Here is a 26,149-nt window from a genome sequence, read left to right on the forward strand (position 1 = left end):
CTTGAAAGCAACATTTAAGGAGGTTTAAGAATATTAAATGTTCAGTTTACACAATTGCACAAAGCTGTAGCGATAGTGACTGTGACTTGTGATAACAAGGTTGCTTTTTTGTAGAGAAAAAGCAGCATATCCTGTTACTGCAACAGTTACACCTTTACAAGCTGCTTTACAAGCAAACAATCATGGCAAAAAGTTCCACATGAGTGCTGCTGTGAAATATGGACCTAACCACCGGGACATCATTTATTTGTTCACCTTCTATTTCACAGCCTCAGTTTTATCTGTTTTAATGTCTTATCTGGTTTCTTTTCTCGTACGATACATTAGCAGAGTGTCAATCAAAAGGTAGCTATGTCCAAAAACACTTAAACTCTTTAGGAAACTACTTGTTGAAGTGAAAACCAAAACAGAAGCACAATACTTTCTCATAGATTTCTGTGCATTTACACTTTATCCCCCCAGCTGGCCACTTGAAAGAACGATGATTAAAGCCCAGACCCAGCAGCTATGTCCATCTGATACATGCGCTTCCTGTGTGTACGGCATGTTTGATCTGTCGTTAAACTGGTTGTTTTGTTAATGTTTAAATGTTTGTCTTATGGAGTCTTCTCAAAATCTACTCTGTTAGACACCCCCACATCTTCGCATGACCTGGAGGGACAGAGGAGCCAACCTGCAGAGAGACGTGACGACCCAGAGCTGACCAGCTGGCTGATACGTTACGGTGCTGACCAGGATGCCATAGACAGGGTGGGTCTCTGATTTTTTTTGTTTTTTTAACAAAGCTTTTTAGGATAATGCAAGTAAAGAAAAACATTTCTGTAAATGTAATTTTCTCCACTTTGTTTCTTTAGATACTCAATGAGGAGTATACATTGTACGACATCCTTCATGATGTCACAAGAGATGATCTGAAGAGTTTAAGACTGAGGTAGAAAATGATTTTTTTTTCTTTTACTTTTAAATATTTCTATATTTGCTTCATATTTTGTGTTCAGTATTTAGTCCCCAAAATACGTGCTGAAACTTGTACCTGACAGGAAGAGAAACAAGGGGGTTAAGATGGGAGCGTTGCATAATGGGAGTGTGTTGTTGCATTTCCTGTTCTTACACAAAAGTTTCAGAAGGCAGCTTTGTACTTCAGCAGTTCTTTGAGGCTAATCTATGAAGGACTTAATTTATCACAAATTCTGTAAATCTGTTTATAAACCAAAATTTAATTTAATTTGCAGGGACCTCACAGGTCAGTAAGATACTGTTCTAACGTGGGCAGTTTGGTTTGGACGTAGCTATGTTGCCATGCTCAGGTTGTGACGCTTAACCCGATGTCTTCTAAAATGTTATTAGGATGAAAATAGCTCTGAATAATTACTCAAACAGGTCACACCAACATGAATATTGATGTCTGCTACTGCAACAGTTTTCACCTCCTCTTTAAAGTGTCTTTGCAGCACTGCAGGTCCAAGCATACTAATTATACTGCGTTCAATTTAGAGTGAAGCATGAATAAAAGAAACTACTATGAAGTTCGTATTGGTTGTGTTTGATATCTGGCGCCACACTGTGGTCATATCAAACATTCAGCTATATACACCATATCTACTAAATTGCTTCAGGGTATCTCTAGGTCTTTTTTGTGTGATTGTATGTTTTGGGGTGGGGGTGGTGTTCCCCTCTGATGTTGCTGCATTAGAGGGGAACTTACTGTCTGCACATCTGACCCACAGGTTGATTGAAATTGTGTCATGCAACAGGACAATGATCCCAATCACAAAACTTAATCCCAAATAGAATGGCTAAAAAAAAGCAGGAAAGGAATCAGTAGCCCAGTCAAATTCCAAACCTCAACCAGATTGATGAACTGAAGTAATGTTGTACCGATAAAGTCATACAGAAACATTAGTTATTACACAGAGACCAGGGAAAACTGTCTTTTTCATGACCGTACAGTCTTAACTCTGTGTGATCTGTGCTCATGAGTCCCTCTGACTCTCAGGACAAAGTACCGTAAACCATTTAAAATATGATATTTTCAAGTAGGTTGACAGCTGATGGTTTCTTACAAATGGTATAATATTCATTGGTGTGTGCTTTAAGCTAACAGTATTTTGTTTGTCTTGACAGAGGTGGGGTCTTGTGTAAGCTATGGAAGGCCATCACAGACTACAGGCAGAAGCTATTCTAAGGCCTTAAGTGGTGACAGCCACTCAGAGAAGCCAGGACTTTTTTTTGTCCCCAACAACTCCTCTTTACCTCAGCGTTTATAAAAGCAAGATCCTGGAGAAGAAGCTGTGTTGACCATGTTCCACCCACACAACAATCTTCTGGAGTATTTTATAATTTTGAAAACAAAGAGTTTGGATATTAGGTCATTTTGAAAGTAAAAATTAATGAGAAGTGCCACTAGTTTTGTTATACCTGATGGACAGGGCACAGCTTTTGTTACAGGTGTGTTTAAAATGACAGCTGGTAGGAAAATCTATTATTGAAATCTTGAAAACTGTCAAGAAAAACATTTTCTCCTGTCTTTACAAGATGTGACGTTTACAACTGATCGTTTTCTAATACAGGCCTGAGATACAAAATACTACATTCATCTGTACTGATATTTTTATCATTGCTTATCTTATCACTACTTTATTTAAATGTGTTTTAATTTAATTGTTATAGCAATCTGAAGGATGTCATTCCATGTACTGCTTTTGTTTTTTCTTTTATTTTTCTTTTATTTTTTTTTTCCAAACTGAGACTTATTTAAATTGTCCATGCTTTTTTTTCCACATTTCCTTTTATAATATGAATCTACAATTTTATTTTTAAGAAATCTATTATGTAAATATAGTGTTATATAATTCTATGTGGATGACATTTATGTACTTTGAAAAAGACATCTCTAAACACAGTCAAATCTCCATGTAGATTGGACCAAGTTTGCAATGAGCACATGTGAAAAATTAATTCTGTATTATTGTATTTTCTAGTATCACAAATCATAGATCATACTCACTTAATTGACAAAATTGTGTTTATCTTGCTTGTGTTGTGTCAGCTTCATTCAGTCAAATATATAAGTTGTAATGAAAAATCTGACATGCAAACAAACTTCATATGGAAGAACCTTGATGTACTTTTTTATTAATATTTTAAACCATAACATCAGAAATTGGGGGGGGGAATCGGTGAGCCTTGTGTCTGTTTTGTTTCAGATCTGATTCAAGATTGTTGTGATATATTGTTAAAATAAAACTTTTCATCTTGAAGCTGTGAAGGAACTGTGTTAGAAGTGTTCTTCAACAATTCACTCTAAATGTGGGAGCAGGGGGCTGATAATGAAAGTTGTTCTCCATAGTAAATTAAACACAAATAACTGTTTTGTTTTTTTCAAAATGAATAAAAAAAGGCACTGCCTCTGTTCCAAAAGAGTAATTTCTGCACTTATCATCTAGAGGAAAGGTCGTTCATTTAGAAAAACAAAATGTTAACAATAAAAAGTTAGGACTTACTATATGAATCATATATTTCTCTGCTTATTTCCGTATTGTGTTTACCTTACATTTCACCATTATTGTATGTTTACTCCACTACTTAATATGTTACAGAGATCATTTTCAAAGCTTTGCATGTTTTTATGGCCTTCGTATGCCAGTGTCAATTTTATCTTTATAGAATAGTTTATTACATGTTAACTCAATGTTATTAAAAGATTAACAAAAGAAATAAACTGTAGCCCGACAATGGCTACTGTCAGCTTGAATGAAATGAAAACAAAACTTAACACACACTCGGAGAGCATCGTTAACTGTAAGACTGTGAGAATAAAACTCTTTCAATGCTATTTCGGCAGCTTGTTCCAAATAACAGCAACACAGTAACTAGTAGCACCCTGAGGAGCACACTTGGATCTCATTTTAGGAACAGTTAAAATACCAAAACTCTATTGCACAATGCATTGGTTTAGATTAAATTATCTAATATTATGCAATAAGGTACAAAGTAGTCATCGTAATATGTTAATAAACAGTTTTGAAGGGGACATTGCTACCAAGCACTGCCTATTAAGCTAGGTTTATACACAGATATGCAAATATAGGAAAACAAATAAACACCAGATTGTAGAATTAAAGATATTTAAAAAGTTAACAGGTATAATTTGAAGTTGGCCTTAAATCTTGTGTGATTTTTTTTCCCCCACAGACTAAGTACAGAATACAAATACTTCTTCCAACAATCCATAACAAGGCTACACTTACTATCACTCACTATTAATAATATCAGGGAGAGACTAGTAGCACTTGATAATTCAACAAAGGAAAAACTCATGAAAATATAAAATCTAACAGTTACATTCATAATTCAATTAAAATTTTAATGAGCAAAAATATAAAATAAATAAATGCAGGTATTGCAGTATGGGATAGTAAAGATTTAATCAATGTTTAGGAGAGATGGGAAGTCTTATTTCCATGTATTTGTTGAATTTATTTATATTTTATGTCTTTTATTTTATTCAAATCATCATTAGTTAAGATTTTAAAAGATTTTTAGATTTTAAAACTATTTTAACATGATAGATTAATTAAAAATATACGACACTGACTCAAACAGCCCCCGCCGGTGGATGAGAGCAGTTAACAGGTGAGCTGCTTTTCGTCCTGTTTATTCATCCCCGTGACGTCAGCAGCCATCGCCGACTCCCCCTCACCATGACAACAGCAGATTTCCAGCACAGTCGAAGGACGAACTGTAAGCTCCGCGGCTCTACGGTTACAGCTGGTTGTTCAGCCTAGCAGTGGCGTTAAACGATATTAACAGGGATATATTTAATGTAGGAAGTCCGTCTGTGCCGGGAAGGAGTTTCATGAGCGGGAGGCCAGCCGGAGGCAGAGGGAGACGCCGTCTGACTGTGTGATCAACAACATGGCTCTGCTTCAGCATCCCCGGCTGCTGCTCGCCTGTGTAGGGCTGCTGCTGCTGCTCACCTTTGGCAGCATCGACGCTCGATCTTCGCCTATATCGGACTTGAAATCCAAAATATCCGGGGTGGAGGAGCTCTTGGAGGAATTCCGCAAACAGCTGCAGCAGGACCAGACCTACAGGACAGGTGAAGTGATGGACTCCTGCGTGGGCGACTTCAGTGCCGCGGGGGATCGCATCATCCGGGCCAAGGACTCCATCGAGCAAGGAGCCACCTTCCTGCTGGCCCCGGACAGGGTGTACACCAGGAAGGACTGTGTGCACGCCTGCTGCTCCCAGCCTCACTGCACCGTTGCGGTGCTTCACGAGGACCAAAGGCAGCCCGGGGACAGTCTCCGCTGCTACCTGTTTAACTGCACCTACAGGAGTAAGAATGTGTGCGCCTTCTCGGCTCAGAAAGGCTTCACGACATACAGCCGGACTCCCAACACAACGCAGGGACACCTCCCTGCTTCATCTAGCGACTCAGCCCGGAGGTCCGGAGAAGAAGCTCCTGATGAGGATGATGAAGGTGGGAGACCCTGCAGACACACGCAGTGTTAGTTACTGGGTTTAGAACTGTTTTATAACTGATAGGTTATTTAGAAAATGATAGGATGTCCATGCCTTCATGTATGTTTAAGTAAAATTGATGGAGCAATAGAAAATAGCATGTACAGTGGCTCATAATGGTTGCTGAAAAGTTATTATTCATTAGGATGTTTTTCCTGTTATGACAGCAATTATTTCTTGAATTATGATGTTATAATTAGATCACCGATGATCATATTGGATGGGCTTTTGTAATCTTCTATATGAGGTGTTATAAGCTAAGATATCAAAAGTAATTTATTAATTTTCCTCAGGTTTGTGGCAAAAACCTTCTTTGGGTAATTTTCTGTTACTTTACTGTATTTTTTTTTTTTTATTTAATCCCACCAGGAAACCCTGCTGTTAAAACAGGATAGCAACTTTTCTGTCAGCTTTGTAACAGCTGACAGAAACTGACTTTAACAGCAGAACCAGCCTTTACCACCTGCTGCTTATCCAGATAATGCAGTAGAGAGGGTTAATGATTTGCCTCATAGGTTTGTAGCCTTGCCCTCCTGAGAATAGAAGCAGATGTTTTTGTGAGGGGCTTTGGGCCTGAGCAATGGAATTAAAAGGATATATGTGGATGGATATAAGTGGATAAAAAACAAAAAATATCTAATCATGTTTTAGCCTGCGATAGAATCAAACATGATTTAATGTGAAAATTGGATGAAGAGAGTAAAGAGGCATGTAGAGGACACTTTCCATTTACCCGTGCTTGATGTTGCAGACGTGGATGAGCCTCCTCGCAGTGACGCTGGACAGGATGTGGTTATCCAGCTGCCCACAGATTGGGCTGTGCTGGATGGTCGTGACAGCGTGGACGACCACGGGATCCGCCGCTATGAGTGGAGTCTGATTAAAGGAGACACAGCCATCAATATGAAGGTCAGCATGTGCCTTAGTCAATACAGTCTATACAGGTGTAGATGAAAGCCTCTAACTATGGTGGTGACAAAGGATTAGACTAAAGATCCACATATATACATCTCTATCGTTCTCTCCTTCTGGTGTCTCTGTTTTCATTTGCAATATGAATACCCAGAAAGCTAAATGCGTTTGGGTATTTTCATTAGTTAAGTCAACAGAGTGGCTTGTGTGCAGAGATCCACAATGGTTAACTGAATCAACACAAATAAAGAGTTTATTATTTCTAAACTGCCCTTAGGTAAGCAGCAATACGAGACACTGTCCTGTGGTTATAACATTAAAGAGATTTTAAACACCCTGCACAGCTTTTCCTGTTCTTGTGTAAATATTAAAACCACTAATTTTCTGTATTTTCTACCTTTAACAGAAAATAGCTCCCAATGAAAACAATTGACAGGGAAGTACAGAACCATGTTGACACAGTGCTCATTACAGAGCAACTCTCTGTTCATAGCAGGTTGCACAACTCTTAAAAATTATGTATGGCAACAGTAATATAATATAATGTAATATAATATAAAACTCATGGGCCAAGTTATGGAAAATATTATTTGGTCTAAAAAATCTGCAGTATAATCTAATATGAAATCTAAGAACCTAGGTATGGGGAAAAGGAAACAATTGGAAGATAAACTAGTGGGTGATGCTGTCAGAAGATGTCCAGTCTCAGCATTTTATAGGTTATTCTGCTCTGCTAATTTTGCTTTTAATGCTGGGGGGGGGGGGGGGGGATTCTGACTGCAGCACAATGGCATAAAAATAACAATAGTACAGAAATATCAAATGATGTCAGATACAAAACTCTGCAGCTAAAAATAACACACAAAATCAAGATCATCAAAGCAAAGGAGAAACAACACAACACTTATTACTATGTATATGTATTGTATATCCTGCCCTGGTACAGATTTTTATTGATAAGGTAATAGATAGACCTTACGTAGACCTTATTAGCTTAAAGTAGAAAAGTAGAAAATACATTTTGTCAAAATCAAATAAAAATAAATACAATAAAGTGAAATAATTAAATTTAATAAGTAATGTTGTAAGATCTAACAACAAAAAATAAGTCAAATTCAGAAATGCAAAAATAAAAACGATTTAAAAACATGTAGGAAACAAAAAAACCATGTAATATAAACAGCATAGTAAATATCAGATGGCGCCAGTATGACTGTGTAAGTGTTGTGATTGTGCAAAGATAAAATAAAGCGTTAGCATGAGAGAGTAGATTTTCTCTGCTACACAGATGTGGTGCATTGCTAGGATTGATTGCATGTGGGATGGAACATTTCCTGTATCTGTTCTTGTGCCAGCGGAGCTGAGCCAGTCTGTCAGAGAAGTAAGTAGGATGGATGTATGATCCATGATGCATATACTGCTACATGTTTAAAACCCAGTGCTGTTTTACAGAAGTCCTCACTAGGTGTTTTTTTAATTTGGCAAAACAAAAGTCTAGAAGTTGATTGCTTCAGAGATGTATTTTTTGTTTGTGCGCTAAAGTCAACACATCCAGGGTTGCTGAAGATCAGTGGCCTCCAGGAAGGAGTCTACACGTTTCAGATGACAGTCACTGACACGGCGGGACAGAAGAGCTCCGATAACATCTCTGTCACCGTACTGGCTCCAAAACACCAAGCAGAAGGTAATGAACTCACCAAAACTTCCATCTATGTTCTGCAACTTCCTTTGTGCTGCACTGATTACCGCTAAAGGGTGCGTGACTTGTGACATATTCCTTTACCATTTAAGAGAGAAGATGTGTAGTTACTGTATTCTTATCTGTGCCCACAGTATGTACCGGTCACTGCTCAAACTACCAATTTAAGTGTGATGACGGTTGCTGTATTGACATCACCTATGCCTGCGATGGGAAGCAGCACTGTCCAGACCGCTCAGACGAAGACTTCTGCCCAAACTGTAGGAAACACCTAGTACTCACTTTGTTAGAGCTGGAAGACGAATCCAATTTTCATTTCTATTAAAGTTTTTAATGATTATGCATACTAGATAAAATTAATTAATTTCAGTACAAAACTCTTTTCTCTTATAAATCAAGAACGAATCAAGAACGACACTTTCTTATATGGCAGTGTGCTTCTGAACAAGCCCGAACTCACTCAGGTTTCAGCTGAAGCCAGCATGACTAAAAAGAGAGCCGTTGGTCAATTAACCTGTAAAAAGTATGTGTTACGCTAATGTACAGTTGTCTTAAAAGATCAAATTTACAACCAGTGAGTAAAATAGCTGTTATTATATTTATGTGATGAGTGGATAATAGAAGTCTTTTGTAAGGCTGAAATTATTTGAGTCATTTCATCAATATAAATGCTAGCAAAAATCCATAAACATACCTTCCCTTAAGCGATGGCTTGTTTTGTGTTTTTTCTAGTCGATGGCAGCCGAAAGTCAGTGACCCACGCTGTGGACCTGCCCAGCCCTCAGTGGCCTGTCGCTCAGACAAAGAAAGCTGAAGACGTCTCCATGCTCCCGACTGGAGCCAGGAAGACCATCACACCGCAAGACACAAGCAAGGTGGCTCCTTCTCAAAGGGCCAGTGAGCAGGAAGCTTCAGTCAGTCAAGGTAGAGAGGTCAAAGTCCTTGTAAAAGCATGTAAAACCACTCTGAAGGCATCTTAAAATTGTCATTTTAATGTTCTCGGGGATATAAAAGCAGCAAATATAGAATCACTACTCAGATAAGATTTTTCTTAAAAGCACTTAAATTAAAGTTAGGTTTAAAAAGATGTTTTCTCCCACAACTTGTACTTCGGCAGCATCAACTCAAAGTTTCACAGGAGTGTGGCTTGATTGATGGCTCAGTCCATAGTGCCAACATGATCGACATCTTGGTTCATCCCACCAGACCAATGATAAGGATGCTTTCCTACATCTTTACTATGACGTTCAGATATGCCTGCCAGCACACGGTTAACATACTGTGAAAGTCTTTTGCGGACATGCCTCAGTACAATTCAATTGGCTCATAAATCACCAGACTGCCTGTTGATTGGCTCTCAAGGAAGGCCGGCCAATAAGTAGTTCTCCCATAAATTTCTATTCGGGGTTCTTTGAGTGCCTTGGCTCTCTCCTATAACGTCTCTGGTGGTGTTCATGCTCCAAGGTACTTGGAAAAACACTTATTTAAAAGGAGCCTTTGTACAAGATGCAGAGATATAAAGCGAAGTTGAAATAGGGACAGGGTTCGCTCCATCATGATAACCACTGTAAACCACAAGATGGTGCCGCAAGTCCAACATAAGAAATTCCATTAAAGCAAAAATTAACCAACTGTTAACACAACATCTGTACAGAGTTCATGTTACTAATTAGTTAAGAGTTTCAGGAATATTTAGCATTAATACTGGTCGGGCTGGACGTCTGCACTAAAACTAGAGCCAGTCGTTTGTCACAGCCAGCGGTCTGGCTCCAGTAAAACAGTATGTAAGCCAAGTTTGATTGGCCAACTGCTAGCCTGTTCTTAAAAGTGATGCTGAAGTTATTAGTTCACCTGTGAAGCAAGCAGGGTCAACAAAATACTAATAGTTATTTCTTTTCTTTCTATTTTTACAATAATGAAGCTATTTTTTTTTAGTAAAATAAAGAAGCTATTCTTAGCAGCATGGACAGCAGAAAGGAAGGCAACCTTTGTTGTCCAGGGCTAGACACTGAAATAAAAAGCATATGGACTATAAAGCTTATTTTGGAGGAAATATAAAGTACTACGTTAAGCCCAGGTAGCCTACGGTTTTCTGAAGAAATAGGTTGGCATGTGTTATCACAGAGGTCGTTTTATGGCGCAGTCCCAGCCTCTAACGAGGCAACGCCACGACTGAGACAGTGTGCAGCCAAAACCTTTATAGATGAAAGCCCATGTCTACAATGTACTCAGCTAGCTCATTATTAGACAGATTTAGGCAATTAATATAAAATGGTGATGTTAACTATGTTTAAAGCACTTTAGTCACACTTTGGACAATTTCTTCATTGCAGTCTGTTTAGGAAAGGAGAAACAGAAGAATATGAAAATGTAGGATACAGGAATTTGTGTCATTGGTGCAGAATCCCCTTTGTGAAGAGACCAAGAGGGTTTGGTGTGTCTGGGTACTGAAGCAGATGGAGCCTGTAGGCAGCCACTGAGTCATGGCACGGAGCTCAAAATGCTGGCAAAGCCACAGGGCCACTCTGCGGTCCCTGGGAAAGCAGCTCTTTGCCTGCATCCACTCTGAGTGCTGGAACAAAGCTCCTCTGTCCGCTCTGCCATCCGATCCCTGAATGTCACTGACCACACTGCTGTTTTACTATAGATATTTTGTGCTCAAGGTGGATTCTCAGGAGTCTTTTCTTCATTTGACAAATGCACGTCCAAGTTCTTAGGAAACTAAGATGATACCTCATTGTTTAGTGCTCAAAGTCAAAAGGAAAAATAGTTAATCCACTGTTGTGTAGAGGGCTTTGACCTTTGCACTCAAGGTGGATGATGACATTGGATGATATCTTAAGTCGCTGGTAGAAGGGCTCGAAGTAATCTTAGATGTCCGTATCACTTTATCTCTTTATTTAGACACAAAGTCCAAGCAACAGTCCTACAGCCAAGCTCGTTTGATGTCCGATATCAAACATAGAAAAGCTGCAGATTGTCAACAGCAGTCTTTTGGTCACCCTTCATTTCTTTATCTTTTGCTAGAAAAACAAGAAATGCATGCACATATGGAAATACAGTATATAAAGCAAAACAGAGTTCGTACCTTTATTCTTCCACACAGCTCAAACTCCCTTAGATAAACTTTATTGTAATTTCTGTAAATAGTCTTCAGGAGTAATTCTCTAAGCTTCATGAAGGACATCCAAAGCTCTTTTTTGGATGCTGACCCTCTTTTGTTCTGTTCTCTGTCAAGATAATCCCACACTGCTTCAATGATGTTGAGGTCCGGGCACTGTGAAGGCCAAGTCATGACTGATGGTGTTCCATTGTGTGTTTTTCTGTCAAGCTATGCTTTTACTGAATTGGCAGTAAAAAGACTGAACCTAAATACTTTCATTTTGGATTTATCACTCCATCAGAAATGTTGCCACTGACCCAGTTCCTGTGTAATATGGGATACATCAGCCTTTTCTCCCTGTTTCCCTTCCTTAAGAATGGCTTCTTCACAGCCACCTTAGCACTGAGACCATTTCTGATGCTATGCTTAATTATTAATATGTCAGTATTAAGTTGTTTAAGTAGAAAATACACTGAAAATAGTCAGATACAGTCATTTTCGCTGTTGCCGAATTCACCCAAAGATGTAAAGTCAGGGTTATTCGAGTGGTGTGCCATTCTGTTAATATGGCAGTATGTTTAATACTGTAACAGTATCTCTTTTATTACATAATAGTATTTAATATTGATTATTCAATGCTAAAATCAATTTACCTGAATCCATTTGTAGGATAAATGTTGATTTATCTTACAAATTTTTCTCAACTTGATGTGACAAATGAGGGATCAGCACAGTGAAACTGAGGACACCACTGTTAGCCTTCCTGTCTCTAATAATTAGCATACATTCCAAAATAAACTCATTTTGTTGTATTCATTATGATCTGAAGCTGGTGACTGAGCCCATAAAATTGTTTACTGAGGTCACAGATCAAGGGCACTGAGGACTGTTACCACTGACTTCTACACAACTGGAAGTCTTCTGCCAGCCGGAGGAGTTTCCCCATGCTGGCCACTAAAGAGGATATTGCTTTTTTACTACTGTCTCTGAACAGGTGTCATTGCTGTGCAAGAATCATTTAAATGTGTTAAATATAAAGGCCGTGTCTTGTTCCTTTAGACCCATGTGCTGCTGCTCCAGTTGTGGGACCCTGTAAAGGCACCTTCCCACGGTGGTACTACGACCAAAATGTGGGAGAGTGCAAACACTTCCTGTACGGAGGCTGCCAGGGAAACCACAACAACTTCCTCCAGGAGTCGGACTGTGTCAGTGAATGCATACAAAAAAGTGAGAGCCCACCTTACATTCATTTTGATTGATTTATTTTGTAGTAAGATTGACTTTATTATGTATGAACACCTTTTAGGTCCAGCTTTCAGACCTGCTAGTGTGGCTCCTCCAGTCACCAAGCAGACTGAGATAGGTATATTCATCCAAAGAATCAAACACATGTCAATAATTCAGTGTTGTGAGTCAGCTGTTTTCTCATCTAAGCGGTTTTATTTTTTAAGCTTCCCCTAAAGCCACCCAGAGCCAAGCAGTGAGTGACGCCCCCATCTCCAAACCATTTCTAGTCATGGGAGGACACCCAGTCCCAGAGTCAGGTGAGACCCAGAGCTTCTGTCTGCTTTTTGTGGCTCTTCCCTCTCTATCCGATGACCTTTTCTGAATGGGCCGCATTTCTTTCTCCAGGTGCCATCCTTCCTCTGGCACTTGGCCTAATCATCACCGCCCTGCTGCTGCTCATGATCAGCTGTCGTCTCAGGCTCGTCCGCCACAAACTGAAGAAAGCGCGTCCCCTCACTACAGAGGAGTCAGATTACCTCATTAATGGCATGTACCTGTAGCCAATCAGAGACCCGAGAAAAGAACCATCAGAGCCCGATCCAGGACGTTCTGAATTTGCACTCTGCATTTCTTCGATGTCTCTTAATTTATCCTCGTTTCCTGTTAGAAAGATCCAAAGCTCTGCTGCCGTGAACGTTGCCGAACGCCTCCACACCAATCCCCTCTGACTGGCACTGTATATCAGCTGCTGATAGATTCAGCGAACATACTGAGATGCTTGTGAATTCATACTTATGTCCTAAGAAAATCACTGATGGAATATCAGCGTTTCTCCTTTACTTCTGATGCATATACTAAAATAGACACTTGTCTCATCTATTACAACTGATTCATTAAACACTGGTTACTTTGAGACAAACATGTTCATTTTACTGCACAAAACATGCGCTATTTCTGCCTCTGTGCGACTTTAATGTGCCATATTTTTGCTGTGTGTTTTAATCCCATTAAATTGCCGTACGGCAGACACAAAAAGCATCGAGTGCCTGTTACAGTCCTATAGGACCTGATTTTTTTCATGTACATAAACACATATACACACTTTTACAATGGTGGATGCTCATGTCAAACTTAATCAGAGTCTAATCATGTGGTCAGCATGTGAGCGAGGCGGCTTCAGACTCTGTTAAATGCTCTGTTTCAGGTCCTTTTTTCTTCCTGCTGGTTCTTTAGGATGTCAGTGAGAGCAGATATTCCAAATTTGGTCACATCAGCCACACGGACATTCATGGGTCTGAGGACAGAAACCCAACCCACCTGCCTGTCAAACCTTCTGTTTATGACCTGTAGCTATTCAGAAAAACAGAGTGTACTTAATTTGTCCCAAAAGATCAGGCAGCCAAAATATTCAACACAGCCTGTAATAAAATATTTGCATAAACAGTCAAATAAAGCAGTGTTTCTCAGACTGTAGAGCATAGAGTCACAGTAGGTGGGGTGTGAGTGAGTTTGGTAAAGTGTGAAGTTTAATGAACATTATTTTTTTAATGAAAAATTAAACACTTGAGGCTTTGCTCATGAGCTTTTCTGCTGACCTTTAGTCCCCTGAATTTAAGCATAGTCTGTTTTAAAGCCAAGTATGCCAAATAAAAATAATAAGCATTATTTTGAACTATGAATCATATGAAGCTACTCTTGCTAAGTCAAAAATGTTATATTATGCGGCTGGAAATTATGATATGTGTCCTTTAAAGTTTGCCAGAATCATATAAAACTATAGCAAAGTCTTTTGGTGAATTTCTAGTCCTGTATGATTTTGTTGCGTATTTTTCTCTAATAAGGCAACATAATTGGAGTGTATTCCATATATCTATATATATATATTTATTTTGATAAATGTATTCCCCCAAAGTGCTGTCTTTCATGTAACATATTAAAGTTTATTATATAAATAAAAAGTACCGGGGTTATATATGTTAACAACAGGATTTGCCAAAACGATTTTATTTAGAGATGATCATCATATCTGTAGAGATTCGTCTCTCCCTCTTGTATTTCTGGAATTTTGATAATCATACATTTAGTCCATCGTGTCAAGAAAAAAATCGTTTAAAATCATTTAGCTTTACAACCAACTTTTCATTACTTTGTCTCAGTGTAGGGTTTGGCATGAAGAAAACTGGATTTCTATCACAGCCCTGTCTTTTTTACTGATGGTGTGCCGAGCCAGTTCCACCTTGGTACTTTTAGAGAATCAGCATATATTTCAACAAGTACAGCGGCTCGACTGTTGATGGAGGAGAGAACTTGAAGGCTGAATCTGTTAATCTTTTTTTTTATTGTAGCTTCGAGGTATGCCCAGTCATTTTGTGTCTTCTATTGTGGCCGTACATGGAACCGATTCTAGATTTAGTACTAACTTACTCACTCATCTGCTCCGTTATTAGGTACACCTGTTCAGCTGCTCCTTATTGCAAATCAGCCAATCACTGCAAGCAACTCAGTGGATTTAGGAATTTTGATGTGGTCAGGACAACACTTCTGAGGTTCAAACTGAGCATCACAACGGGGAAGAAAGGCCATTAAAGTGACTTTGAATGTAGCATGTTTGCTGGTGACTGATGGGCTCATCAGAGTATTTCAGGAACTGCTGATCTGGGAGTTTCCCCAAACCACCATCTCTAGGGTTTAGAGAATGGTCTGAAAAACAGAAACTATCCAGTGAGCAGCAATTCTCTGGGTAGAAATGCATTGTGATATCAGAGAATGGCCAGACTGCTTTGACCTGAAAAGAAGGCAATAGCAACTCCAATAACCACTCATTACACCCCCGGTATCTCTGAATCACACATTGAAGCAAATGGACTATATCAGCAGACCATTCTGGGTGCCACTACTGTCAGCTAAGAACAGAAAACTGATGCTACAGTTGGCAGAGACTCATCACAATTAGTCAATAGAATACTCTAAAAGCATCACCTGATGCTCACCAGTGCTTTATGTAATATTGTAGGGTCTATCTAAAGTGCCTTGAGGCAACTGTTGTTGTGATTTGGCGCTCTATGAATAAATCGTATTGAATAGATGTGATGAGTCTTGATTACTGCTGTCACATTTGAATGTTAGGATCAGAATTTAGCATAAATAACATGAAAGCATGGCTCTATCCTGCCTCGTATCAAAGCTTCAGGCTGCTGGTGGTGGCGTAATGATGTTGAAGATGTTTTCTTCTATTAAGGTTCTTCTATTCAAACACCACAGCATACCCGAATATGGTTTGTGATCATCTCCATTCCTCTGAACCACCTCCTTCATGCAGAATAACACACCGTGTCACAAATCATCTCAAACTAGTTTCTTGAACATGATTTGCATGTCCTCAACAGTCACCAGTTCCTAATCCAATAGAACACCTTTGATATGTGGTGAAACGGGTGATTCACACCATGGATGCGTGACCGTGCGATGCTATCAGTTTAAAATCTCTGATTAGTGTTTCCAGCACCTCGTTGAATCCAAAGAATTAAGTTATCTCTGAAGGAAAACCCAGGATTAGTAAGGTGTACCTAACACTGTCTAGCAAGTGCAAATAAGACTTGTACAAAAAAGATTCAATAACAAAAGGCAGACAAAAACATAAGCATCTCTTTATTTTTATGCCATTCCAGCAACTGTGAAAGCCAAATATAATCCATCACTCAGATCACCCAAAATAAAATGTGCTTTTTTTTAATTTCATGATTTTTTTTCATCAAGAAAACAGACATTCATTTGCTTTATATTGTTGGAGTTTATTTTGGCAAAGCAGTGACTTTCCCCATTTAGTGTCAGTCACCAGAGGAGCCTGCACAAATTGTTAATGGAAACCAGCGGCAGAAAGCAACACATCAAAGTGGAAAGCACAGCCCTGTATGTGCGTGCGTATGTGTCTGTGTCATTAGTGCTCTGCTCCCTTCGGAGTATGTTCGGTACGATCCGATACTTATTTTACGTGTAGAACGATCTAAGAGTGCTGCAGATCAAACAAGATGTGTGTGTGTGTGTGTGTGTGTGTGTGTGTGTGTGTGTGTGGTGGTGGGGGTTTACATCAGCCTTTGTGTGTTAATTTATGTGTGTGTTTGTGTTCTTAACACTGATGCCACGGGAAGAAAGCTGATACTTTAGCAGAGAAGTCTACAGTTTTTATGATCCACACACACACAGACTGTAGCTAGGTGATTTATCTAACAGGCTCAGGCGTTCTTCGTCTTGGTTGTCCGGGGTTCCTCCTGCATTCAGCTTTGATGCTGCTGAAATGTAATGCTGTGAAAAATGTTTGACTGCAAATCAAATGGTGAAACCACAAAAAGAAAAAACAAAGAAAAAACTAAAAGTCCAGCGGTTAAAACGAACACAAACCAAAAAGGATGCAGATCTGGAAAACAAAAACAATAAATCTCTCTCCGATATTTCTGTGCAGAGCGTCAAGCAGTCTTTCCTCGCAGCCCCTCAGGGCCGTCATCAAATGTGAAACTCTAGTCCGTTGTTAGAATTAAACAAACAAACAAAACAAAACAAAACAAAAAAAAGAGCACATTTGTTATGCTTTGAACAAAATGTCAAGGGCTGTCCGACCCATTCCAAGTTTTCTCCAGGTTCAAACTTAAAAGGTGGATTATGGACTGCGTTCCTCTTCAAAGTTCATCCCTGTGAGAAACACATTTTAAATATTAGAACACACAAAAATTGAGGCAAGGTGCAAGAAAAACAAGCAGAAATCTTGCTGTCATGCAAACAGAGTTAAAAGAGAAGACCACATGCAACATGTTAAGATAAAACGTCATTAGAAAAGTTGTTTTCATCTTTCAAAGATTATCAGATAAAGTAGTTGAGTTGAAGTTGGGTAATAAGCTTCCAAATTGGCAAAGCAGTCATGCTCCTGAAAACCAATCATGTGCCTTCAACCTGCTGTGATTTCAGCTCATTCCCTCATGTTTGAAACAGAGCAGAGTGCATTAATCAGGCAGCTTTTATTGAGACCAATTTAGAGCTACGGGGGTTAAAAGAAGATGAAGGAAACGTGCAGCTAGTTGGTATGGTATGGAAGAAGCAAAAAAATGTCAACAAGCAGCAAAATGCAGCCCCTTGTGATCCATTGCCTTGCTCCAAGCCACACCATTTCACCTTTGCCACTGTGAGAAGGAGAGGGGGGGAAGGAGAGGGACAAGGAAGTCACTTCCACCTGGACCACTGCTTGTCTTTGTCTGTTAAAGGCACATAAATCACCCCCATCAAGGGCTTCATTTTGGTGCTGCCATCCTCCATCTTGTCATATTGCTCCAGCATCTGATTTCCCCCCGCCGGACCTACGGGCAGGATCAGCCGCCCGCCGGGCTTCAACTGGTCCAGAAGCTGAGGGAGGCAGAAGGGAGAGGCAGCGGTGGACAGCAAGTCAGCTTTAAAAATACATTCCAGGGATTCTATTTAGATACAGTCATACTGGATCAGATATAAAAACACACTAAATTAAATATGAAGCAGGTTTACAGTTTAGGTATCCAGCCTTTGTTGTAAAGTAAAGGGTAACAATGTGCTCAGCAGAATTCAGAGACACTCACAGCTTGGGGAACGGTGGGTGCAGCTGCGCCAACGTGGATGGCATCATACGGCGCCTCCTCAGTGTAGCCCAATCGCCCGTCTCCCACTGAAACAGCAGCAGAACGTCAGTCACAAGCTGTCGCACTGAAAACACTGATGGATGTCCCCACAGGGTGGGACGACACACATTACTTGCCCAATGCTGCATCTGACATTTATAACAATTTACCTGATCTGAGAAGCCAGAAATAGCCGAGTAATGCTGATAAAACTGCATCTCAATATTAGTATATTTCAGTATTTTAGGGCTGGGAGTTACTTTCATATCACAGATTGCTTTTGTTTATTTACATTTATAGACTCAAAGGGTGTCTCTAATTTTACTTTGCCATTAAATATCATTAGTTGTGTTTTACCTAATCAATCAGCAGACAAATCTTTTTTGGTCTGCTTCTTTTTATCTCCCAGTTGCGAGTATTTTTTTTTACCCGTATGTGCCGTTATTAACAGACTAAATACAGAAAGATTTCAGAATAAGGTCTGAAATCCAGGCTGCCCATCTATCAGACTCCACTAGTCGCTGCTGGCAACTGCCAACAGTTGTGCAACATAAAACAATGAAATCAGACTCATGGCAGAGCAGCTTCTGCAAACCTGAATCATGTGCATGCCATTTCTTCAGACCGAGTAAAAACAAAACAGCTGCGCTGATGGTGAAAACCTGCAGAGGCCTAACCACAGAAAACCGATTAGGAATCCAAAAGAGAACTGATAAAGAATGCGACCAAGAAAACATAAATCAACAAAGGCACTGCTATTAATAAAACCGACAACCACCTGTAATCACATACAGTAAAAAGTGATTTACGAAATGAAAGACAAAACAGAGAAATGAAAAAATAAGCATCACTGCTCTTATTAATCCCCTCACTGAACTGCTCTTGAACCCCCCTTCAGAGGAGGTAAAAGTCCTCACTGCTCAATTATTTAGAGCTGCATGCTGTTTACTGACTGCTGCCTTTTTCTCCACCGGGGAACATTAAACTGTCTGCTGTTCGGTCGGATCAAGGAAGCAGCAGCCCTTCCTCAAAACCCACAAACGTCTGCTGAAAAAACAAAGATATAAAGCTTTCATCCGCGATGTCTTACCTATTAGCTTGACTCGGCCCGATGTTATCAAACTGGGGTCATCTTTCTTCACGTTGTTTATAGAATCATCTACCAGCTCTTTGATGTGATCGATTCCTATAACTTTCCCTTTAGGACCTACCTGTAAAGCGCAGAGGGATGAAGAGAGGGTGGGGGGAGCGCTCAGTTCAATCGCGACGTTCACAATGTTCAACGCAGTCCATCTGATTGATTTTCATCGATTGGTTGACATATTAGTGGATCAATCAGCTCAATTAATTAACAATGCCACCAAAGAGAAGTCGTTTGTGTTTACCCGTCGCGTGTGTGGCTCACCATTCGTGCGAAGCAAACCGACAGGATCCCACTGCCGGAGCCGACGTCCAGAGCCTTCGCTCCCTCATACAACTGGTCATGTAGAAGCTCCAGGGCATAGGCGTGCTGGGGAGGCAAAACGAGACAATAGCATTTCAACCCATCACTCACACAGCACAGGCTAACACACGGTTCCCAGCGCAGGCCATCTGTGAGGCTTGTTTCAGTTTTTCATGCTTAAAGTGGACCTATCCTGCTCATCCTCAGCTCCATATGTATTATTCTTGTAGCTTTGTACGATTCCTTCTGTCTGAAACAAGTCGTTTTAGCTCCTCTCCCTTTAAGCCAACTTCCCAAGTCGAGATGATACTAATAGAAAAGGGTTATAAGAGGCTGCTGCCATGATTTACTGCCACAGACGCCATAAAGTTTCACGCGACCTTCCTGGGAACTACAGGTGTAAATGATTAGTTCTGCAAAAAAATAAATAACAATAAAAATAAATGAACAAAAACCTCAATAAAAAGCTAACATCTGGGAAACATCGTTCTCTGTGACATCATCCAGAACAAAAAGTAGAATAAAAACAAACAAAAAAAAACCCTGGGCATGTTTAATGGGCATCTCCCGTGCCATCAACAGCAGCAAATAAGGAAAAACATAACGGATCCACTTTAAGCTTCTATTACTCGACTGAAACATGCCAACAATGAGCACAAATGCACAAAACTGTGAGGATTTGGTTAACTGCTACTGTTATCTACTAAAAATAGATGATTAGGAATGACTGAATGGGACCAAGCTTCACAATAACAACAACAAAACCATTCAAAGCTGTGATTCACAGGGAGCAGAAATGTCTGAAAGTCTTTAAAGTCCTACCATGTGTGGGGCGCTGATGGTCGCTTGATAGCCTTTTGGTTAAAAGACAGGAAGTAGGTTTGGTTAGTTTGAATCTCAGATCTCCGTGCGGCGATGCGCGAGCGAGTACACAAGCAGACGTACCTATTGACTGCGGCGAGTCCATGTAAGGGTGAAGCCTAGAGAAATGTGCTCGGTCTGTGGCAAGCATGACTTCGTAGACCTTGTCAGATTTAATAATGCCATTTTCTGAGGAGGCAAAAAGAACAAGATATATATATGTTACATAATCCCGCAGCAGAATCAGACAGGAAAAAAGAATGAAGGAGGACACAATATAGAGATATGAGACAGCAAATTCACAACAATAAACTACTTTTACTAGTACATAGCCTCATTTTTCCAAATCATGAACAGGACTGCTCTAACAAACTACTGGATTTTCATATTTTTGCATCACTGCAGTAAAGTATAGTAATTTATCAGGTATTTATTATTCTTCCTGGCTCAGAACAAAGTTTCAAGGGGGTGACTACACATCTAAGTACAAGCAGTCCACACAAAGTTAAAGAAAAACATCTGTGTTGCCTTAGTCCAGGGAAATACGAGTATTTTCTGTTATTTCTGACCATTAAGATACATAAACACATGCTTCATGCTTAACTCATTCACTGCCATTGACGTCTATAGACGTCAATTACGTTTTTCAATGGGAGGCAATGAATTATTCATTGTGAATAAATGTTTCACTATGTACATTTTATTTTTTCATATATTTGTAAATAAATTGTTTTGATAAAACATAACCTTTCTCAGTGTTATTTCTGTTTTATAGAAGTGAAAAACTATTTTATATGTTAGAGGTGTCACAAAGCAAGAAATATTAGTGTCAAAGGCACTTTTCTGCTTGAAATGTATTTTTCACAAAAAGCTCGTTTTCTCCCTTTTTTTGGTCAAAACAGGCATTTTTGGTGGAACCCACCTCTCTTCTACAGCTGATTACTAAAGAATGGAAAATGGTAGAAACAAGCTTTTTTTTTTTTGGATGAAAGAAGAGAGTCTGTTCTTCATTTAGGTAGGTTCAGCGTTTATATGATCATAACACACAGTTTTCTGTGGCTCTTCAAAAATGAGTAAAAATGCTCAAAAACCCTGGCAGTGGGGAGTTACCTGATTTGAAAATGGCTGGCAGTGAATGAGTTAAGTGAATTAAGCAAATATTCTTATGAGTCTGGTGATTTTAATTTGAGGGAAGGCCAAAACCCTTGTTTATATGGAAGACAAACACGCTTTATCAACCCATTAGGCATGTATGATCGTGTTTTTCAAAAAATATACCAAAGATGATCAGGAGAAAAAAGTAAAGAAATAAATCAGGATTACTGGCAAAATTACAATTATTTTGGTCAACACCAAGATCACTCACACATGTCTGGATGTTTGAAGCCATCGTGGGAAAATTTTTCTAATTTGGTGTTTTAAGGCAGAAATGAATGTTTACATGATGAAATGTGCAACGTGAAGGCTCAGCTCACTGCGTCTGTTTAGCTATAAACAGACGTCACAGCAGGGAAAACTGTGGTTGTCACACTGTGGGACACAACGCCTCTGCATTGGGGTTTGTACAACCAGGTGACAATTGCAAGGCAAAAGTAAGATGATGTTTTCTTATGCTTTCAGCTGCTCCTTTTAGGTGTTGCCTGAGCGAATCAGGTCCCTCCATCTCCATCCCTGGTTATGAAATTCAACTTGGATCTTGTTTTTAAGAAAGAAGTGGGGTAAAGTATACACCATGTTACATGAGAGCCAACCAGGACCAGAAAGACAGGTCATGTTTCTCCCATATCAGCTTGTCTTCATTGGCCCCTTCATTGATTTCTGAAAGTTGAATGGGAGGCAGAGCTTTCCAATATGAGCACCCAGTTTGGCTTCAAGAGACAGACACCCTTCTTTACTTTTAAGGTTGGACTTAAAGCTTTCCTTTTTGACAAAACAGAGTTAGAGCTGGATCAGAGGAGCCTGAACCAATCCTTAATTATGCTGCAATAAGCTTGAGCTGAAAGGAGAGTTCCTATGACGCACTGAGCATTTCTTCTCGGGGAAGATAAGATGAAGGAAGATGAGAATGTGCATGATGACGATGAAGTTGCAAACCAAAGAAAAAAAAAAGCAAAGAAAATCAAAGTAAGCATTTTTTTTTGACTACTGTCAAAGAAGAAAATGCAGAAATGGCAGCCTAAACACAGGCTGTGACCCATATGTGCTGACCAGTATGTGTGCAGCAGAGAAACGCCAAAGCTTACAGACAGGCCACCAAAGAAACAAACAAAAAAGCTTCGTGAAGAAGCGTCTTCACAATAATCCCTCCTAACGGGATCCTTTAGCAGTGAGTGCCAGAGGCAGGAAAAAGCCAACGACAGCCGGCTCTGCTGTCATCACCAACTCCCCTCACCCTCTGATCCATGAGCCACTTTAGGATACATTACACAGAAACCAGACAAGCTGCCAGGCGAACATCTACAACTAATATCTAATGGCTCATTTCAAGCCACGATCCTCCCATCCTTAATTATTCACAAAGCAAACACTCCAACTTCACACTGTTTCTAAAATTGAAACCCACAAGGTGAACAACTTAGAGGCATGCTTCACATTTCCTAGAGCACAGGACTAGTTGCTGAACTTTAAAGACGAATGACTCGTTCAGCATCAAACAAATAAGCTTCTGACCGGTCCTGAGTGCTGACCAGGAGGACAGAGACAATGAAGAACTCAGGAATTAGCATGCGTCCTGCGTGTGACCTGCTTAAATGCAGTTTACGCAAACTCAGGTTAACTTCAAGCCATTCATGTGTCTAAATGGGTCAGTGTCCAGTTAAGTGGAGCGAGTAATGACCACACAGGTAAAACTTTACACTGAGCTCACTTCAGTTTGCACCAGACTAATACAAAATGTATTTTTTGTACAGATTCACTAAAAAAAGGGTTTTAATGCTAAGGCTAATTCAGTTAATTTGATGTAATTATCATTAAAAGGAACTTTTTCTTTTCAGCAAACACCCCAAAATAACAAGCAAGTACACAGACTTTGGTTAGGTAAGGTAATCCTGACTCTTTTTATATGTTGTTGCTTTTTATGCTTCTATTTCCAGTAAGTGTTCCCAGTTAAATTCATAACACCATTAATATGGACTAAAGCCATATTAATATCACCAGGTGCAAGTTTTTGTTAATAATGAAACTTATCATCATGTACAATAATGAGTCCTGCAGCAGTTATAGAAACATAAAATTAGCTGATGACTCAGTTATCATCAGGCTTCTTGAAGGTAAGGAGCTGGATCATTTCAAAAGTGAAAAGACATGATTTTTTTTACGAAAAGGTCAACAGTCACACCACCAACACTTATCAAGGTGTCGAGCTACAAATATTTGGGTGTTTTTCTTGACAACAAGCTTGGTTTTGCAGAGGTTACAGCTTGAAAAGGTCCAGCTAGAGCTCGGCATGTAAGCAAAATTTAATGTTAATGAGAATTTTGGCTTCCAAAGCTTATTAAAACAAGACAATCGCAATAAACAAATCACCGCGTCTTCTTCTGTTCCGCAGTAATTATGTCCTTTGTTTCCATCCATAAAAGCCCAAATCCACTCCCCAGCAGCCGGTGGCGTTTTTAGTTTAATTCACATTAATTAATTCAACTGAAAACAAATAAATGAAAGTTCAAGAAAAGAAAATTACTTAAAAGGTTGTAGGGTTTTTTTCCCCCCCAAGTATGAACCTTTAATTGGCGTAGTTTTAATCGTGAAAAGGTTTTCCTTTTTTTATTGTGTGTTTGTGTTTTTAGATATAAAACAATGGTTTCATTGTTGCAGCAAAGATAATGGAGTAATGGAAAGCTGTGTGGGCTCATTTATGAACCCAGAAATATGTCAGGGGTGTTCCTACAGATTCAGAAATGTTGGCACCGGCTTCGGTCTCTTTAACTAGGATTTGATTTGCTCATGCCTAAATTTTTTTTAGTTTATAACACTGACACAAGAGGAGCTGGAAGTGTTCAAAACTTCAAATTGTCCTTTTCTGTCTGGCTTTTTCACTGAGAATGCTTTATAGACATTAATGTTATTTACTTCATTTATTTTAACTACTATTTTCCATCCTCTTTGGCTTATCCTTATCAGGGTCACAGATTGGGAGGGGTGCAATTCTGCTGATTTTTTTTTTTTTTTTTTAAGCACTGCATGAGTTTATTTGTATTCACTGATTAGTCTGTTCCTTTTTGTAGATTTATTTCTATTTTATGATCTAACCAGGGCCTTTTTTTAAATATTTACTTCATTATTTAATCTATTTTGTAATTGTTTTTTTATGTTATCTGCTTTAATGTTGTTGTACCTATTATATTATTTATTGTATTTATTTTGTTGATGTTTCATGGGTTTTTCTCTTTTTCTGTCTCACCTACACTCTAAACTGACCATATCTCAGCTGCTACTTTAGCACTTCTGCGCGTTTTGCACACTTGGTATAATTGCTTCCCCCTTTCCTGTTATCAGTTTTGTTGTAGTCGTGTTTACCGTTTTTTCCCTGCATATTACAAATAAAAACCCAAAGACGTTTTGGCCATCCATCAAAGGAAAGTTACCAGGGTCGTGATTAAAAAAATATTTTTCAACGATATTGCTATTAATAACCAAATAAAACAAACATGCACAAACTTGTACTAAACAACCCCAGAACGACTGTTTGGAGTCAGAAAACCCCTGGTTTACTGTTCCTTTGTGAAGCACATTTCCCCTGCAAGGCCCAAACGACAGAGCTTTCGGCCAAAAGCTTAAAGCTTGTAATGATATGCTGAGCTGCAAAGCTTATAAATAGCCCTGGGAGATAACCTTATATCAAAAGTGGGCTCTCTGGTCTACAGAAATGCCTGTGGGAAACATGCCTGCGGGAAACATGCCTGCGCAGAGCTGTCAGTGACTAAGTTTCGCGCTACCTCATGACAGCATGACTGAACCATGTGGGATTGATGGGATCGATCGTAGTAGCACTGAGTCACTGCTCCCACCGCAGCTGTGACACAGCAAGCTGCCATTTTCACTCACCCACCGATACGAACTGAGCTTTTGCATGCACAGCTGTCACTGCCATTCAGCGTGAAAGTGGACGACACACGGGCAGCCGTTAGTGGATGTGGGCAGGGCCGCTGCCGTTTGGCTTTCAGCGTCCCAAATGACGCACATAGAGCTAGCAGGCTAAGCTACCTTCGCCGAAAAGCTCTAGCTGCACAAAAAATCCCTTGACTGCAAACAAAGGAGAGGTCATTAGAGTGCTAAGAGTTGGCTTGGTTATTTGCAAACGCAGCAAGGGATGCATCTTTACCTTGCGTGAATTGGGAAAGGGGTGGAGAGAGTTGCTGCTAGGTCAACAACAACATACCACATAGCTTAGCAACCAGCCAGCTTCTGTGCTAACCTTAAACGTCCAAACTAAACCATTTACAGGCGACGCATCTGCAAAAGCGTCGCTGCCACCGCCGCCGCTTTTTTTTAGAAAAACATGCAGACTCACTGCGGAGGTTGTTGACGAGCTCTGCGTGGCTGGCTCCTCCTGATTTCCAGGCCATTATTAAGCAGACTTTGCGGAGTAAGTAGACAGCAGCTGTCAGTGCCGCGCCTGCGCCGACCGTTTTGCCGATGAAGCTGACAACCTCCAGAGCGGACGGCGGAGCGGCGGATACGTCACCGGCCATCCGATTGATTTTTATTTTTTTGTTGTTGTTTTGTTTACGGCGAGTCCCCCT

General features: G+C 39.7%; 3 protein-coding genes across 7 annotated transcripts in view; 2 read left to right on the forward strand and 1 right to left on the reverse strand.

The window, feature by feature from the left end:
• map3k5 (mitogen-activated protein kinase kinase kinase 5) overlaps positions 1-3,268 on the forward strand; it is an 83,976-nt gene extending 80,708 nt beyond the window's left edge. Inside the window, exons 28-30 of the mRNA XM_040017503.1 lie at positions 629-750; positions 855-931; positions 2,125-3,268. Coding sequence (XP_039873437.1) covers positions 629-750; positions 855-931; positions 2,125-2,185 — 260 coding nt within the window. The 3' untranslated portion in view covers positions 2,186-3,268. The remainder of the gene's footprint in view (positions 1-628; positions 751-854; positions 932-2,124) is intronic.
• A 1,398-nt stretch (positions 3,269-4,666) lies between these two features.
• On the forward strand, positions 4,667-13,851 carry lrp11 (low density lipoprotein receptor-related protein 11). 2 transcript variants are annotated; one of them, XM_040017505.1, is made up of 10 exons: positions 4,667-5,485; positions 6,278-6,435; positions 7,727-7,819; positions 7,981-8,122; positions 8,272-8,397; positions 8,870-9,061; positions 12,300-12,467; positions 12,547-12,603; positions 12,692-12,784; positions 12,873-13,851. In XM_040017505.1, exons 1-10 carry the CDS (start codon positions 4,918-4,920, stop codon positions 13,025-13,027), a joined length of 1,752 nt encoding a protein of 583 aa, XP_039873439.1. In that variant the 5' UTR covers positions 4,667-4,917; the 3' UTR covers positions 13,028-13,851. The 2 variants fall into 2 exon arrangements, with proteins under 2 accessions (XP_039873439.1, XP_039873440.1); XM_040017506.1 differs by lacking the exon at positions 7,727-7,819 and having other exon boundaries at positions 4,670-5,485.
• Positions 13,852-16,077: 2,226 nt separating this feature from the next.
• On the reverse strand, positions 16,078-26,059 carry pcmt (protein-L-isoaspartate (D-aspartate) O-methyltransferase). 4 transcript variants are annotated; one of them, XM_040017510.1, is made up of 8 exons: positions 25,918-26,059; positions 20,493-20,597; positions 20,370-20,401; positions 19,509-19,613; positions 19,194-19,314; positions 18,065-18,150; positions 17,733-17,858; positions 16,078-17,153 (listed from the first exon to the last, which is right to left on the reverse strand). In XM_040017510.1, the coding sequence occupies exons 1-8, from the start codon at positions 25,970-25,972 to the stop codon at positions 17,148-17,150; spliced, it is 636 nt and encodes a 211-aa protein (XP_039873444.1). In that variant the 5' UTR covers positions 25,973-26,059; the 3' UTR covers positions 16,078-17,147. The 4 variants fall into 4 exon arrangements, with proteins under 4 accessions (XP_039873444.1, XP_039873443.1, XP_039873442.1 ...); XM_040017509.1 differs by having other exon boundaries at positions 17,631-17,858; positions 25,918-26,058; XM_040017508.1 differs by having other exon boundaries at positions 17,689-17,858; positions 25,918-26,057.
• Between the last annotated feature and the right edge of the window lie 90 nt (positions 26,060-26,149).

The sequence above is a fragment of the Simochromis diagramma genome, unplaced genomic scaffold, assembly GCF_900408965.1.
Source record: "Simochromis diagramma unplaced genomic scaffold, fSimDia1.1 OVJJ01000802.1, whole genome shotgun sequence".
In the NCBI taxonomy this organism is placed as follows: Eukaryota; Metazoa; Chordata; class Actinopteri; order Cichliformes; family Cichlidae; genus Simochromis; species Simochromis diagramma.

Bases quoted from the DNA above. Each gene is read 5' to 3' on its own strand.
- lrp11 (XM_040017505.1), top strand. From the start codon at position 4,918: ATGGCTCTGCTTCAGCATCCCCGGCTGCTGCTCGCCTGTGTAGGGCTG. The intron at 5,486-6,277 runs GTGGGAGACCCT...TTGATGTTGCAG, and splicing joins TCCTGATGAGGATGATGAAG to ACGTGGATGAGCCTCCTCGC. The intron at 7,820-7,980 runs GTAAGTAGGATG...TGTGCGCTAAAG, and splicing joins TGAGCCAGTCTGTCAGAGAA to TCAACACATCCAGGGTTGCT.
- pcmt (XM_040017508.1), bottom strand. From the start codon at position 25,972: ATGGCCTGGAAATCAGGAGGAGCCAGCCACGCAGAGCTCGTCAACAAC. The intron at 19,614-20,369 runs GTAGGACTTTAA...TTGCCTCCCCAG, and splicing joins CCATCAGCGCCCCACACATG to CACGCCTATGCCCTGGAGCT. The intron at 18,151-19,193 runs GTAAGACATCGC...CTGCTGTTTCAG, and splicing joins GGGCCGAGTCAAGCTAATAG to TGGGAGACGGGCGATTGGGC.